The sequence below is a fragment of the Phyllobates terribilis genome, unplaced genomic scaffold (assembly GCF_046119375.1).
Source record: "Phyllobates terribilis strain yellow unplaced genomic scaffold, ASM4611937v1 Scaffold_10__3_contigs__length_209671492, whole genome shotgun sequence".
NCBI classification, from domain to species: domain Eukaryota; kingdom Metazoa; phylum Chordata; class Amphibia; order Anura; family Dendrobatidae; genus Phyllobates; species Phyllobates terribilis.
Window position 1 is genome coordinate 12,781,198 of NW_027362770.1, and position 16,979 is coordinate 12,798,176.

The 16,979-nt window shown below is 45.1% G+C and overlaps 1 protein-coding gene across 4 annotated transcripts in view; it reads left to right on the plus strand.

Annotated features, from left to right (window-relative positions):
• The window catches only part of LOC141164357 (RUN and FYVE domain-containing protein 1-like), a 496,863-nt gene that overhangs the window by 446,431 nt on the left and 33,453 nt on the right, over positions 1-16,979 (plus strand). For all 4 annotated transcript variants that reach the window (XM_073649492.1, XM_073649493.1, XM_073649491.1 and 1 more), the window contains one exon: positions 4,326-4,374. In XM_073649492.1, coding sequence (XP_073505593.1) covers positions 4,326-4,374 — 49 coding nt within the window. The remainder of the gene's footprint in view (positions 1-4,325; positions 4,375-16,979) is intronic.

A 16,979-nucleotide genomic window follows, 5' to 3' on the forward strand; every position in this document is an offset into this window, starting at 1 on the left:
GAAGCCTTTGCAGGTGTTTTTGTTACTTATTCTAATTTACTGAGATAATGACCTTTGTGTTTTCATTGGCTGTAATCCATAATCATCAACATTAACAGGAATAAACACTTGAAATAGATCACTCTCTTTGTAATGACTCTATATAATATGAGTTTCACTTTTTGTATTGAAGAACTGAAATAAATTAACTTTTTGATGACATTCTAATTTTGTGAAATGCACCTGTGTGTGTGTGTGTATGTATGTATGTATATATATATATATATATATATGTATATATACAGTGACAAAGTCACTGGTAGTGTGTCAGAAGGGAGAGTGTCTGGGCTTTAAATAGCCAGCCCTGACGCTCAGGTGTGTTCAGTACCTGGGGAAGTGTTGCTCCAGGAAGGAGCTAGCACGTGCTGTGCTGAACCTGTGTGTGGCTAACTTGTGAGTGGCCAGACCTTGGACGAGATACGGACTGTGCTGCAAGTTTTGTATTTTGGTTTGTCTTTTTTGCCGAATAAGGCTGTGTTTTCTTTATAGACTACTGGGTAGTTTATGCCTACTATATAAACTAACCTGAAAATTTAAAGAGACAGTATTCCGTGTTTTACCTCCGCATACAGCCGAGCTTGTCGCTATATCACGATAAATTTTATGTATACAGTACAGACCAAAAGTTTGGACACACCTTCTCATTTAAAACATTTTTTTGTATTTTCATGACTATGAAAATTGTACATTCACACTGAAGGCATCAAAACTATGAATTAACACATGTGGAATTATATACTTAACAAAAAAGTGGGAAACAGCTGAAAATATGTCTTATATTCTAGGTTCTTCAAAGTAGCCTCCTTTGCTTTGATGACTGCTTTGCACACTCTTGGCATTCTCTTGATGAACTTCAAGAGGTAGTCACCGGAAATGGTTTTCACTTCACAGGTGTGCCCTGTCAGGTTTAATAAGTGGGATTTCTTGCCTTATAAATGGGGTTACTTTAAGAAATGAAGGTCGGGTCAGTCCGAAAAAATTGGGAAAACTTTGAAAGTGTCCCCAAGTGCAGTTGCAAAAACCATCAAGCGCTACAAAGAAATTGGCTCACATGAGGACCACCCCAGGAAAGGAAGACCAAGAGTCACCTCTGCTTCTGAGGATAAGTTTATCCGAGTCACCAGCCTCAGAAATCGCAGGTTAACAGCAGCTCAGATTAGAGACCAGGTCAATGCCACACAGAGTTCTAGCAGCAGACACAGCTCTACAACAACTGTTAAGAGGAGACTTTGTGAAGCAGGCCTTCATGGTAAAATAGCTGCTAGGAAACCACTGCTAAGGACAGGAAACAAGCAGAAGAGACTTGTTTGGGCTAAAGAACACAAGGAATGGACATTAGACCAGTGGAAATCTGTGCTTTGGTCTGATGAGTCCAAATTTGAGATCTTTGGTTCCAACCACCGTGTCTTTGTGCGACGCAGAAAAGGTGAACGGATGGACTCTACATGCCTGGTTCCCACCGTGAAGCATGGAGGAGGAGGTGTGATGGTGTGGGGGTGCTTTGCTGGTGACACTGTTGGGGATTTATTCAAAATTGAAGGCATACTGAACCAGCATGGCTACCACAGCATCTTGCAGTGGCATGCTATTCCATCCGGTTTGTGTTTAGTTGGACTATCATTTATTTTTCAACAGGACAATGACCCCAAACACACCTCCAGGCTGTGTAAGGGCTATTTGACCAAGAACGAGAGTGATGGGGTACTACGCCAGATGACCTGGCCTCCACAGTCACCAGACCTGAACCCAATCGAGATGGTTTGGGGTGAGCTGGACCGCAGAGTGAAGACAAAAGGGCCAACAAGTGCTAAGCATCTCTGGGAACTCCTTCAAGATTGTTGGAAGACCATTTCCGGTGACTACCTCTTGAAGCTCATCAAGAGAATGCCAAGAGTGTGCAAAACAGTCATCAAAGCAAAAGGTGGCTACTTTGAAGAATCTAGAATATAAGACATATTTTCAGTTGTTTCACACTTTTTTGTTAAGTATATAATTCCACATGTGTTAATTCATAGTTTTGATGCCTTCAGTGTGAATGTACAATTTTCAAAGTCATGAAAATACAGAAAAATCTTTAAATCAGAAGGTGTGTTCAAACTTTTGGTCTGTACTGTATATATATACACATACATACATACATACATACATACATCCTTCATGATTTCATTTTATACCTTGGGAGAAACATACCTGAAAAGGTGTATTTATATATCAATTTTGAAGACTCTTAAAAATATACTAAGAACTGAGCATTGTGCACTTTATATGTTTGATTTATGCATTTATGTCACTAAGATGCGGTGATTCTTAAAAACCTTGAAATATTGAAAAATGATTCTGCTTTGCCTGTCCACTACACATTGAAGATAACTGTTTGCTTGATTTTTAAAACTTTATTTTTTATCTTTGCGATATTAATAAAAAGTATATTTTACTATTTCAGTGTCAATACCATTTGTATTCTCTTTGGAAGTGTTGTTGGACATCTTTTTATATGCCTGGCCCTGGGCTCACATTTCCAGGACGGCCTAGATTAGAATATTAAAATTGCTGTGTTGTGACAGGACCGTGGGCTAATTTAGGGGTGAGCATCTTGCATTTTAAATACCTTGTGTCTCCCCCACCCTCCTCCATACAGTAAATAGGAGCTATTCAGTTTGGTTGCAATGACCATTGAAGCTCAGACTCAAAAAGCAGAGGTGTTATGGTTGACACCTTGGTATTGTCTGGAAAAGCCCCCTTTGTTCTGAGTTCCTGTAATCAAAATCTCTATAAGTTATGCCCTTTGTTTAGAGACAGTCCTGTGGATGGTACACTCAAATTAATTTTTTTACATTTCCCTTAGACTATGTTAACATGTCTTGTAAGGATCCCTTAGAGCAGATCTAGCAGCAACCCGTTGGTAAAAAAAAAGTTGTGCAGACACAACTTTTTTGTTCTATTTTCAAAAACGTATTTCAAAACTGCAGTACCACACACCCCTCTTGCAGTTTTGAATTAAGGTAATGTTACTGTGATACTTTCTGCAGGACTGTGTTTTCTCTAACTTACCCTTGTGCGAAGTGTGGCTACCTAATATTATAACATATAAATGTCTCCACTTGTTTATAATATGGTTCTTTAGCCATCCTTATTTGTTCTCATGACCTTGTCCTGTAACTTTGTATTTATATTTGGGGATACTTTTTGTCTTTTTCCCTTATTGCAGTGCCACATCCTATTGGCCAGTCAGTTTAAAATTCCATAGCCTCCATGTGAATTACTTCTTTACCAATAAAGATTGCTTTGTATTTTTCTACCACCGATTCAATGTGCATTTTTGCTCATTAGTTACTCACATCCTTGCGCTGAATTAATTTATTTTCCAGCATGGTTAATGGGTACATACACCTTCTTTACGTATAGTTTCTAGGTCTATACTCAGGTATGTACCCTTGCTGGTAGTCTTACATAGGATTTCAGTGTATTCCTTACCTAGCAGCACCCTAACATTGCTGATTGACAGTTTGTTTGCTCTGGTACACTGGCAGTTGACCCGTCAATCAGTCTGGGGAGGGTGTTGCTAGTTGGGCAATACAGTTGAGGCTTAGGAGCTGTAAGTTCATCATACAGTCTTAGACAGGTTACAGAACTTCAAAACATGATTTTTCTGTCCTTGAGCAGGGCTTTGCTATCATAAATGGCTTATCTTTAAAAGGGCCTTTAAGTGCCAAAATGTCTTACCTAGTCACTTAAAGACAAACCATAACACATTACCATCTTCACTTAACATTAATGAAATACCTTTTATTTTGTGAAGTATATGGGATCGCTTTGAGTATTGCAGGGTCCTTATTTCTTATCTAATTGCCTAAGTTTCCCATTGAATTTTATGTGAGCATGAATTAATGTGATTGATTGCTTGGTGAAACTTGTTTTCTTTTTATTGTTCTAAATAAATACATGTAATAGATTAATAGTTATTAATTCTTGTGTACAAAGATGCAGAAACTAGGTCAACTCCATTTGTTTTCATGTTGCTCGTTTTTGTATACATTTGGTGCCATAGAAAATTAGAAAAAAAATGCCATATTTAAAATTGAAAATGAAATTATCTACTGGCTCTTAGGTGGTATTCTGTTTTCAAGGCTGCAGGTTAATATTTATTTGTGCTTGTTTTCAGCCTTGTCATAATCCTAATGGCTCAACTTCTTTTCAACAAAAAATTCCTAGTGATTTTTCATTTTTGCACAAAATTTTTCTACACAAATAAATGTAACTTTTTTTCTGTTATGGTTTTCTTTTAGATCAAAATTAAAAATGGAAGACATTAAAGAAGTCAACAAAGCTCTTAAGGTATGCAAAAGTAATTAAATATAACCTATCACTATTTTTTTTAATTTGATTTAAAAGCAGAGGTAATAACATTAACGATTTGACAGAAAAAATATATAAACAAGGCATATACCAAGTGGGAGAAAAACTCCCCTTCATGGCACAAGCCTCTCATTCAGATGAACCGACTTCAGCTGAAGTTGCCTCCAGTGGAATTACTAAGCTACTCTGCTCTGCTGACGTTACTCTCCCATGATGCATTGCATGAGGGGAAAGTGAGCAGCAGTCTGCGCCCTGTGACTGATATTGGATGAGCTCAGTGCTGCTGACATTTATGTGAAGGGTAGGCAGTGCTGCTCTAGATGCAGCGCAGGATCGCTGGACTTATGCACATAAAACTAACTATTGTGCTAGTGAGTCAGCAATAACCCAGCGATTCTGCTCTGCATTGGCTGGCTAGGCTCAATCAGGGTGCAGCTCTGTGTCTGCTAAGGATCTAGAGTGCTGCCCTTTCCTCCTTCCACCTCCCTTTCCCGTAAAGCCCTGCTTTGTCCTTGCCATGAGCTGGCTAATCCCCCCCTGCACCAAAGTTACAATGTTCTGAAGACTCCAGTCTGCCAAAGTGCCCATTGTGCCTCTCCCCCACTGTATCACAGCAAACAGGGCTGAGTGGAGAGAGATAATGCTGGCAACAGAAACTATCTACTCAAAGAAGATTCCAATACCTGCAAATGAGCAGTGTGTATGTGTAGCACCCTGAGGATTCGGCTGCTACAGGGGTATTGCGCCTCAAGCCAGAGGTGTGGTATTCCACTCCCGGGTAAGGATGGAGTGTGGAACTGAGCTCAGTAGGCTGCATGCACTACACACATCCCATTTCCGGGGGACAGACCAATGGTACTCCCACTAGAGAAATGTGCAGGTACGACCGTGTCTGTCCCTGGCTGGAGTGGGAGGGGGGTGGAACATCCCAGTAGTGTAGGGGCAGATAGGGGGAGCAGTCTGGGTAATGCTAGGAGCTCATTGGGTGCTGGTCACCTGAGCTCACACATAGAGGGAGTATATAAGGTGGGTACCATCTTAGATCAGGGTCAGTCTTTTGTAGAGGTTTTAGTCAGACAAGCAGAGCAGCTCCAAGGCCCAGAGAGAGAGAGGAGAAAGAAGGACCCAGAGGGGGAGAAGAGAGAACTCCAAGAACCCAAGATTAGATCAGAGGGTGAAGAGTTGGCACAAGGGTACCGGATCCCAAGCTGGTGGAGGGCACTAATCCTTAGCCAGAGACCAGAGGTCGTGGGCAGGATCTGCCACGACCACCCACTATATCCACCCGGAAGGCAAACCAAGAATAGGGTCAGGGAACCCAGAGACAGGGGTTTTACCAACAGGAGGCCCGAGGGAGCCGGACATAGGTGGATCCCTGGTGGGGAAGGCCAGAGAGAAGGACAAGTCAGAAAGGGAGCTCAGGACCACGCTCCAGAATCACCTGGGGGTTGGCCGAGTCCAGGACCTGGTGGACGCAGCACGGCTCGGGTGGTCACTCAAGGCCGGAGTGACCAGAACAACAGCAGTAAGTAAAAACCCTGAACTGCACAGCCCGACTCTGAGTTTCATTACCATCCTCACTGCACCTCCACAACCACCATCCTCTGCAACTGACCCCCTGAGGCTATACCCCTCCCGTTGGGGGTTATACTACCAGAGCTGCACAAACACCACCAGCCTCAGCGGACCCTGCTGCAGCGGCGGCCGTATTGACCGCAATTCAACGGGTGGCGTAGTCGACATAAAGAACTTCCAGTAACATCTGTAGGACTGCCACACACTGAGCTTGACACCCTGGGCACGGACCGGGTCACCGCCACTCGGAGACTACAACCCCCATCCCATCTGATCCGGCTCCGGGTATCCCCCAAACAACACTGGCCCAGGGGGCGCGTCAACTTTGGCGTAGTCGGCAGGATCACGTGCCCGCAACAACCGGGTACTGCGTGCCTGAAGAAAAGTTCACCGTTACCTCGAAGAGAAGTCTCCCGCCGGTTCCGGAGGGTCCCCGCCAACGGACCCCATCACAGGTCGTTTCCCGCCGGTTGTCCGCCATTTGCAGCTTTTTCCCGCCATCCATGGAGTTTCCCGCCACTGGGAGACGATTCCCGCCATTTCCGAAGATTTCCCGCCTTGGAAGAGCGGACGCCATTATGGGCGTGCCAGAGGGTGGCAAGAGGTCACCTCCCATCGTGGGCCAGGTCGAAGAATGGCGCCAAAAGCGGAAACCGCGCCCACCAACAGAGACTGTGATGCTGGAAGTGTCCATCAGCGTGAGAGAACTGCCCCTGGAACTGAAGTTGCCCCGGGACCACCCTCAATGTGGGCGGAGACAGAACAAGAGAGCAAAGATGGGTGTCGCATGGAGCAGTCTGGAGAGAGCGCACCCGGAGACGAGACGTCTGGAGAGGAGTCCAGAGAAAGCCTACCCGGAGATGGAGGGAGAGTCAGGCAGCACCGACCCAGTGGTCAGGAGCCTGCTACAAGCCACAACCCCACTAGGCCTAGTGGAGGTCCTGGCACAGCTCCCCCGAGACCGGGAGTGTGCACAGACTGCGCTGGAGTGCCTCGCACGGAGGATGGCCCGGGTGCAGCGAGAGACGTTGGCGGAGTGGAGCCGAGAGATGGCCCAGCAGACCGAAACCCGTCAGCGGAGCACGCCACCCGAGACGAGGAGACAGACCGCCTCTGAGGATGGTGCAGGAGGACTGAAGGCCGGAGACGGCGCCGAGAAGGGAGCCGAGCGGACGGAGGCAGGTAAAGGGGACGTCTCTACCCCGAGCCGGGAAACCGCGTACCTGCCCCAGCTCCCCGTCGCAGAGCCCGAAATTCCCCCTGCCGTGCCCGTCGCTGCATCGTCACCGCCGCAGACTAGGCCTCAACCGGAAACCGCGGCCGCGACCCCTGTGACGTCACGCGCTTCGACCCTGAGCGCGGCAAAGCAGGAAATACCATCAGCCTGGTCGCAAGGCCTAGTACACCCGGGCGCCGCCATTCCAACAGCGCCCCCTACCTCCGCGGAGCCACCGGCCTGGTCGCAGGGCCGAGTAACCCAGGGCGCCGCCGTTCTTACGGTGCCCTTTGCCTTTAGGGTGCCCCAAGCCTGGTCGCAAGGCCTGGTCAACCCGGGCGCCGCTACCATCAACGCGCCCTCAACATCTAGAGTGCCGCACCTGGGTGAAAATCTATTTGCCCAGCATACGTGCCCGGATGGGCAGCCCTTTGTATGGCCCCAGGAGTACATTCAGCTGGAACTCCAGAGAGCAAGGCCCATGTGCGAGCCCCTGATTCCGGCTCCGAAGCCTGTAAAGAGGACCTCACCCCCGCTGGAGGAGGCACAGTTTGAGTGGGACCCCACCGGAGGAGACCTCATGGGGTTCACTCAGGAGACTCGGGCGGCCGCAGTGGAGCGTGCAGAGTGCTGCCGCCAGCAGCTCGAAGTCTTCGAGAAGGAGCGGAGAGTGAGGCGGGTCCGGGAACAGCAAGCACAGATAAGGAGCGCGGAGCAGAAGAGCCGGACCAGGAGGAATCCCCGTGCAGCTCATGGTCCCCCTTCCACCGGGACTGTGATAAAATTCAACATGCAGCATGGGTGGGGCTTCATTAGAGACCATCATACCCCCGGCGACGTCTTTGTGACCCGCAGAGACGTAGAAAGCCATCTGCCGGAGGGACACAGAGGTCGTGACCTGTATGTAGGGGACGAGGTCACCTTCACCCGGCACAAGTGTGCCAAAGGACCCTACGCCCTCCATGTACATCGCCTGACGGAGGAGGAGCTGCGGTGTGAGGAGGAGCAAGAGGACCCGGACGGGTCTGAAACTGAAACCAACCAACAAGAAAGAGCAGGAGGACGCCGTCGTTGAAGTACGGTAGAGAGAGACTGTATAAAGTTGCCCGTCGGGGTACCAAGAACTGTTACTTATTTAAAATATGTTCCCCGTTGGGACAAAGTGTGAACTGACGCCCGTGTGTCCCTAGTTCCTAATACCTGGCCGAGGACTGAGAGCGGCCATATCCCCTTTGTATATAGTTGCGCTTCCTAAAGCGCCCCCTACTGGTTTTATAGGAAAACCATTTTTCTTCAAGAGACTGTCGCACTTTACCCGGTCACAAGTTGCACCGTGACCGGAGGAACCAGAGACAGGAATGTTTACAAGAATGTTATTTATATGAAAAGTTTATTGCTGATAATATATGTGATGTTTTATATGTTTATATGTTGATGTTTATGAAAAATAATTGTATGTTTTGAATGTTTGTTCTCTTACAGCCCGAGGACGTGCTGTGATTTACCAGGGGGGAATGTAGCACCCTGAGGATTCGGCTGCTACAGGGGTATTGCGCCTCAAGCCAGAGGTGTGGTATTCCACTCCCGGGTAAGGATGGAGTGTGGAACTGAGCTCAGTAGGCTGCATGCACTACACACATCCCATTTCCGGGGGACAGACCAATGGTACTCCCACTAGAGAAATGTGCAGGTACGACAGTGTCTGTCCCTGGCTGGAGTGGGAGGGGGGTGGAACATCCCAGTAGTGTAGGGGCAGATAGGGGGAGCAGTCTGGGTAATGCTAGGAGCTCATTGGGTGCTGGTCACCTGAGCTCACACATAGAGGGAGTATATAAGGTGGGTACCATCTTAGATCAGGGTCAGTCTTTTGTAGAGGTTTTGGTCAGACAAGCAGAGCAGCTCCAAGGCCCAGAGAGAGAGAGGAGAAAGAAGGACCCAGAGGGGGAGAAGAGAGAACTCCAAGAACCCAAGATTAGATCAGAGGGTGAAGAGTTGGCACAAGGGTACCGGATCCCAAGCTGGTGGAGGGCACTAATCCTTAGCCAGAGACCAGAGGTCGTGGGCAGGATCTGCCACGACCACCCACTATATCCACCCGGAAGGCAAACCAAGAATAGGGTCAGGGAACCCAGAGACAGGGGTTTTACCAACAGGAGGCCCGAGGGAGCCGGACATAGGTGGATCCCTGGTGGGGAAGGCCAGAGAGAAGGACAAGTCAGAAAGGGAGCTCAGGACCACGCTCCAGAATCACCTGGGGGTTGGCCGAGTCCAGGACCTGGTGGACGCAGCACGGCTCGGGTGGTCACTCAAGGCCGGAGTGACCAGAACAACAGCAGTAAGTAAAAACCCTGAACTGCACAGCCCGACTCTGAGTTTCATTACCATCCTCACTGCACCTCCACAACCACCATCCTCTGCAACTGACCCCCTGAGGCTATACCCCTCCCGTTGGGGGTTATACTACCGGAGCTGCACAAACACCACCAGCCTCAGCGGACCCTGCTGCAGCGGCGGCCGTATTGACCGCAATTCAACGGGTGGCGTAGTCGACATAAAGAACTTCCAGTAACATCTGTAGGACTGCCACACACTGAGCTTGACACCCTGGGCACGGACCGGGTCACCGCCACTCGGAGACTACAACCCCCATCCCATCTGATCCGGCTCCGGGTATCCCCCAAACAACACTGGCCCAGGGGGCGCGTCATATGCATTTGTGTAATTTCATATTTGGATGTGTATATGTGTGAAATGTCTGCATATATGTGTGAAGTGCGTGTATTAGTGTATAGTGTATTTATGAGCTGCATGTAGTGTAGTGTGTGTGTGTATATACTATTTATGCATGCAGTGTGTGTGCACAGCATGTGTATATACTGTCTATGTATATGTGCAGCGCGTGTATATACCATGCTGTCTGTATGTGCACAGCATGTGTACATGCTGTCTGTAATGTGCGCAGCGTGTTGGTATACTGTATACATGTGTGTCAAAGAGGGTATATGTCTGTCCAGTGTGTATATGCTGTATATCTAGTGGGTGAAATAAGTATTGAACAGGTCAATTATTTTCTTAGAAATATATCTACTAACAGTGCTATTGACTTGAAATTCTAACCAGATGTCAGTAACAATCCTTCCAATTCACACAGGCAACAAAATCAAACCATAAATGTCCATAAATTAAGTTGTGTGTAATAATGAGAAATGACACAGGGAAAAAGGATTGAACAAATGAAGATAGAGCGATGCAAAAAGCCATGGAAAGTCATGACACCAGCTGAAATCTATTAGTAATTAGAAAGCAATCCTGCCACTAAGTGAAAAATAATTTCAACTGGTTCAACTGATGGCCTATAAAAAGGTGTCTCATTATCAAAGTGCCACACAAGAAACATCTCATGATGAGTTAAACAAGTGAGTTGTCTGAAGACCTCTGCAACATATTGTTGCAAAACACACTGATGACATTGATTGTAGAAGAATTTCTACTTCTACTGAAAGTTTCAGTGAGCTCTGTTGGAACCATAATCTGGAAGTGGAAAGAACATCATTTCACCATAAACCGGCCACGAACAGGTGCTCCCCACAAGATTTCAGACAGAGTAGTGAAAAGAATTATCAGAAGAGTTGTCCAAGAGCCAAGGGACCACCTGTGGAGAGCTACAGAAAGACCTGGAATCAGCAGGTACACTTGTTTCAAAGAAAACAATAAGTAATGCAGTCAACCTCCATGGTCTGTATGCACGCTCACCACGCAAGACTCCATTGTTGAACAAAAAGCATGTTCAAACACATTTAAAGATTTCTCAACAACATTTAGACAAGCCTGTGAAATACTGGGAGAAAATATAGTCTGATCAGATGAGACCAAAATTGAACTCTTTGGATGCCATAATACACACCATATTGGAGGCTAAAAGGCACTGCATGTCACCTCAAAAACACCATACCAACAGTGAAGTTTGGAAGAGGGAGCATAATTGTGTGAGGCTGTTTTTCTGCATATGGCACTGTCAAACTTCATATAATTGAAAGAAGAATGAATGGACAAATGTACTGAGACATTCTTGATTAAAATCTGTTGCCATCTACCAGGATGATAAAGATGAAACGAGAGTGGACATTTCAACAAAACAATTATCCCAAACACACAGCCAAAGGAACTCAATTGGTTTCAGAGAAAGAGAATAAAGCTGCTAGAATGGCCCAGCCAATCACCTGACGTGAATCTATGGTTCAATAATTTTTATTAAACAAAAAAAATAACAGTCCACTGATATAGGCATAAACAGGGGAGCAATGCATCAATAATATTAACAAATTATATATCACATCATAAATTAAGTATCCCATCCCCCACCTGCCAATTAACATACAAACTAGTTCCTCCTTGATTGACTGTATTATTAATAATAAAACAATAGCATAATATTTATGACTAGAAGCAAAATTAAATCCTAAAAGACCCAGACATATCAAACATGAGGAAGAAAGGGGTGGAAAGGGTCAGAGAGACTGGAAAACAAGAGGATAAAGTAAGAGTAGGGCAGTTGTGTAACTTTATATCACCGGCAACAGGCCCACCATGTTTCCAGCCTATTTGCCCATGCTTTCCCCATCAAAACGGAGAGGATATCCAGGTTATAAACTCAGCAGATTCTCTAAATGAGGTCCAAGGGAGCCACGCTCTCATATATTCGTAGAAACTTCTATTAAGCCAATTGTCAGAGATCACCAACTCCTCCATACGAATCAACTTATTCAAGGCTTCTACCCATTGTAATTTAGAAGGAACAGAAGGCGATCTTCAATATCTGGGGATAATTTGTCTGGTTGTTGTTAAAAATAATCTAAATTTACCCTTTTTTAATACTAGATATAGACATGAGTAAGAGAGAGAGCAAGGCCACCACGGGAGGGAGTATTTTGCATGTTAGATAATTAAATAGTTAAATAATTTATTGAAAAGATCAATTATTGCAGCCCAGATCTTAAAGATTTGAGGACATTTCCACCAAATATGCGTCATATTGCCAATGTCGGCATCACATTGCCAACATTTATTTGTAAGACATGGAAACATATGATGTATCTTGTCCAGCGTCCTATACCATTTAGAGATGATTTCATAATTTTTCTCCTGAACGTGACAAGACAGAGATAGTTTATGGGTAAGCTCAAAGATTTTATTCCATTCTGAGGGAGATAAAGATTTCTCAAGTTCTCGTTCCCAGACAAGTTGAAATGTGTGTGAAGAGGACTAATCCCCCCCCTCTTCTCAAAAGTCCGTATAACAGAGAGATACAGTGATCCGGAACCACTGATTTGGAGCAAATTTCTTCGAATTCTGTCAGGGGTCTCAGCCTGCTCTCCCGACTCGGATGCGAACTTAAGAGACCGTAGATATGGCGATACTCCATCCAAGCCTTTCCCACATCGGACCCTGGTGAAAGTAAACTTTCCATAGACCTCAACCCATCCCCGGAAACTACATGTCGTATTTGAGGAATTGGCTCATCTGTCAGAATCAGATTTCTAAATTTATTATGTATGTGAGGAGAGTGTATTAGAGGGGACATTGATCCCGGGTTTGACGAAATTTTGTATTTAAAAGCCAGTCTGTCCCACATAGTTAGTAACGAAGTATACAACGGGGAAATAAAACATACCCCGGCCCTGAAGATTCGATCACCCCATAATAACCTGGCCAGTGCACAAGGATTCAATTGTGTTTCTAGTGAGGACAAAGCCCTATTCTTTGGATTTATGATGATATTGAGAATGCAACTAAGAACAGATGCCTTTTGGTATGCTGCAAAATCTGGAACTCCCATGCCTCCCCTTCCCTTTGTTTGGGTCAAAACCGAGTATGAGAGTCTGGGTTTAGATATACCCCATATAAATTTGGAGGATATAAATCTGAGTTTCTGAAAAAAGGAACTAGGGAGTTTACAAGGGATAGTCTGAAATAAGTACAAATTTCTTGGTAGGATATCCATTTTTAATACATTAATTTGACCGAACCATGATACTGAAAATCCAGACCAATTTTTTAAGTCTTCCTCAATCCTTCTCAAGAGAGGAAGGAAATTAAGATAATAAACCTGGGATGTGTCCGATTGAACATATACACCCAGATATTTAGTGGCTGTTTCATTCCACTTAAAAGGAAAGGTCAAACTGAGATGAAGGGCCTCAGCCCCTGGTAAATTCAGATTAATAATTTCCGATTTGGAGATGTTTATCTTAAAATTAGATAGTAACGAAAACCGTTTAAATTCTGACAGAATGACAGAGATAGATATTCTTGGAGAGGAAACGTATAATAATAAGTCGTCAGCAAAGATTTACATCTTATTTGTCTCCTCACCTATCTGGATCCCAGGTATGGATGGGTTTGATCTGATGGCGTTTTCCAGGGATTCCATTACTAGAATGTATAGTAGGGGCGAGGGCGTCTGGAAACACCTCCATTGACCATAATCTGTGCCATTGGAGAGGTATATAGAGCCATAATACGTAAAATCATTTTATCTCCCAACCCAGTCTTCCGCAAGGTGTATTTTAGGAAATCCCAACTTACTCTGTCAAATGCTTTTTCAGCATCTATAGACAAGACACATACAAGACACATGACCCAATGTTGCGGGATTTTGCCGCATCAATAATTGAGAATGTTTTAATTGTATTCTCTCGCTTTCCTTCCTATCACAAATCCCACCTGATCTTTATGGATGATAATTGGAATCAGAGGTTGAAGTTTAAAGCCAACATCTTAGAATATATCTTTAAGTTTATATTGATTAGAGAAATCGGGCGAAAATTGTTGCAATGGGAATGATCTTTACCAGGTTTAGGTATCACTGTTATATGCGCTAATAGGGACTGAGAGGAAATGTCTGACCCTGAGCAATGGAGTTGAATGATTGTAGCATAATTGGGGATATTTGTTCTTTAAAAAGCTTATAGAATCTGGGGGAGAATCCGTCGGGTCCAGGACTTTTACCTATTTTTAAGTTATTTATCACCTCCAAGATCTCTTCCTGAAATTATCCAAAGGAGGGGGTGCATATAGGTCCAGGTATTACTCTTTACTTCTTTATTTATATTATATAGGGAGGAGTAATAAGATCTAAACTCTTCTATGATGTCCGATGGGGCATGAACTAGGCTGTGACTCTGAGTCACTTTTCACGGCCAGGCCATGAGACGGGATAGTCAAGGAGTCCGAAGTCAAAGCCAGGAGGGTACGTCATAAACAGAGGGAAGAGGCAAAGTCTTAGTCAGGTAACGTTCCGTAGATCAGAATACCAGGAGGAAAGCAGATCAGAGCAGAAGGGGTTAAACAGATGGATGGTCAGAACAAGGTCCAATGTCAGGCAACAGAAGATCAATAAACAGAACTCAAGGCACAGAGAATAAACCACACACTAGCTGAATGTACGTCTGGCAGAGATATGGGGGTAACAGCTCAGTTAAGTAGCCAGGTATTCAACTGGAGTAATGAACACCTGAAGATAGCCAGTGCCTCCCAGTCTCAGGTTGGACAGCCGAGCTGTCAATCACGACACTGGCATCTATTGCATGCCCCTGTACCAGATTGGATGGTCGATCTGTCAATCACAGTACTGACAGCTCCAGCACGCCTCTGTACAAGATTGGACAGCTGAGCTGTCATTAACTGCAAACCAGACACAGTGAGGGGTGGAACCGTGACAGTACCCCCTCTTCTAAGGGGGGCCACCAGACCCCCAGGCTTCCTAGGATACTTTAGATGGAAGGCCCTGACTAAACGATCGGCCTTCACATCTTGAGCAGGGACCCATGATCTCTCTTCTGGTCCGTATCCCCTCCAGTGGTGAGGTATTGGAGGGAATTACGGACCCTATGAGAATCCGCCACCGTCGACTGAAACTGGAGGAGGGTGGGATGAGGATGACAATACCTTTTAATAAGGATTTATGGAAGACGTTAGGGATACGAAGGGATGGAGGAAGCTTTAATCTGAATGCCACTGGATTGACCGCCTCAAGGGTCTCAGAAGGACCAATACATTTTGCACCAAACTTTGCCAACGGCACTTTAAGTTTAATGTTCCTGGATGACAACCAAACCTTATCCCCAATCTTAAAAACAGGACCCACCAAACGTCTTCTATCGGCCTTCAGTTTTTGGCTAGTCTGAGCAGTCCCAATATTCTTTTGAACCTCCTTCCAAACATACCCAAGTCTTTGTACGGTGACCTCCACCCCAGGACATTCAGAACTAATCCTAGAAAATTCACCAAAATGGGGATGAAACCCATAATTACAGAAAAACGGAGAGGTTCAGATAGACTGATTCACTCGACTGTTAAAGGCTAACTCAGCGAGAGGTAAAAACGAAGACCAGTCCTTCTGCTGAGCCGCCACAAAGCACCTTAAAATTTGTTCCAAAGATTGATTTGTCCTCTTAGTCTGACCGTTGGTCTCAGGGTAGCAGACAGATGAAAATGACAAGTCAATCCCAAGTTTACTACAAAAAGTTTTCCAGAATTTAGAGACAAATTGTACTCCCCTATTGGACACAATGTTAAGAGAGATACCATGTAACCTTACAATATGGGAAATAAACAACCTGGAGAGTGTCTCTGCATTAGGTAATCCAGACAAGGGAACAAAATGAGCTTGTTTACTGAATCGGTCCACTACCACCAAGATAGCAGTTTTCCCATCAGACAGAGGCAAATCCGTGATGAAATCCATGGACAAATGAGTCCATGGTTTTTCTGGAATTGGCAATGGAGCCAACTGCCCAGCCGGCTATGGCTGACTTTAGCGCGTGCGCAGACTTCACAAGCAGATACAAAATTTTTGATATCATTAAGCATGGATGGCCACCAAAAAAGTCTGGCAATGGCTTTCCATGTAGCAGTAACCCCAGGATGACCACTTAAGACGGAATCATGACATTCCTGTAACACACGCAATCTTAGGTACACAGGCACAAATAATTTAAACCCAGGAGTAGCGGGAGGAGCCAATGACTGGGCATTATGAATCTCATCCTCCAGTTGCCATAGAAACCACAATACCCTGAGGGATAATGGAGGATGGAGGTTCTGGTGGAGAAACTGGATCGAGACTATGAGACTATGCGTCAACTTTCACATTCTTATACCCCGGTCTGAATGTAATCGAAAAATTAAACCTTGAGAAAACAAGGAACATCTGACTTGTCTAGGAGTTAACCTTTTAGCTGACTCAATATAGGCTAGATTCTTGAGATCAGTGACCACAGTAACAGGATGAACCGCACCCTCCAAAAAATGCCTCCATTCATCAAAGGCTGATTTTACAGCAAGTAACTCACGATTCCCAACATCATAATTTCTTTCCGCCGGCGAAAATTTCTTAGACAAAAAAGCACATAGACGCAAGTTAGAGTTTTGGGCCCCTGCGACAAAACCGCCCCTACTCTGACCTCCAAAGCATCCACCTCTACAATGAATGGTTCTTGGAGATCCGGTTGGATCAGAATGGAGGCAGATATGAAACACTCTTTTAATTTTTCGAAAGCCTTGATAGCACTCGGCGACCATATCTTGATGTGTAAGGTCAGTAAGAGGTTTAGCAATCTGAGAAAACCCCTTGATAAATCTCCTATAATAGTTGGCGAATCGCAGAAAATGCTGTAGAGCCTTAAGATCACGAGGCTCAACCCAGTCAATTATGGCCTGTACCTTCCCAGGGTCCATCTTAAACCCTTCTGCAGACCAGATGAACCCCAAGAACGAAATTTCCTGAACAGAA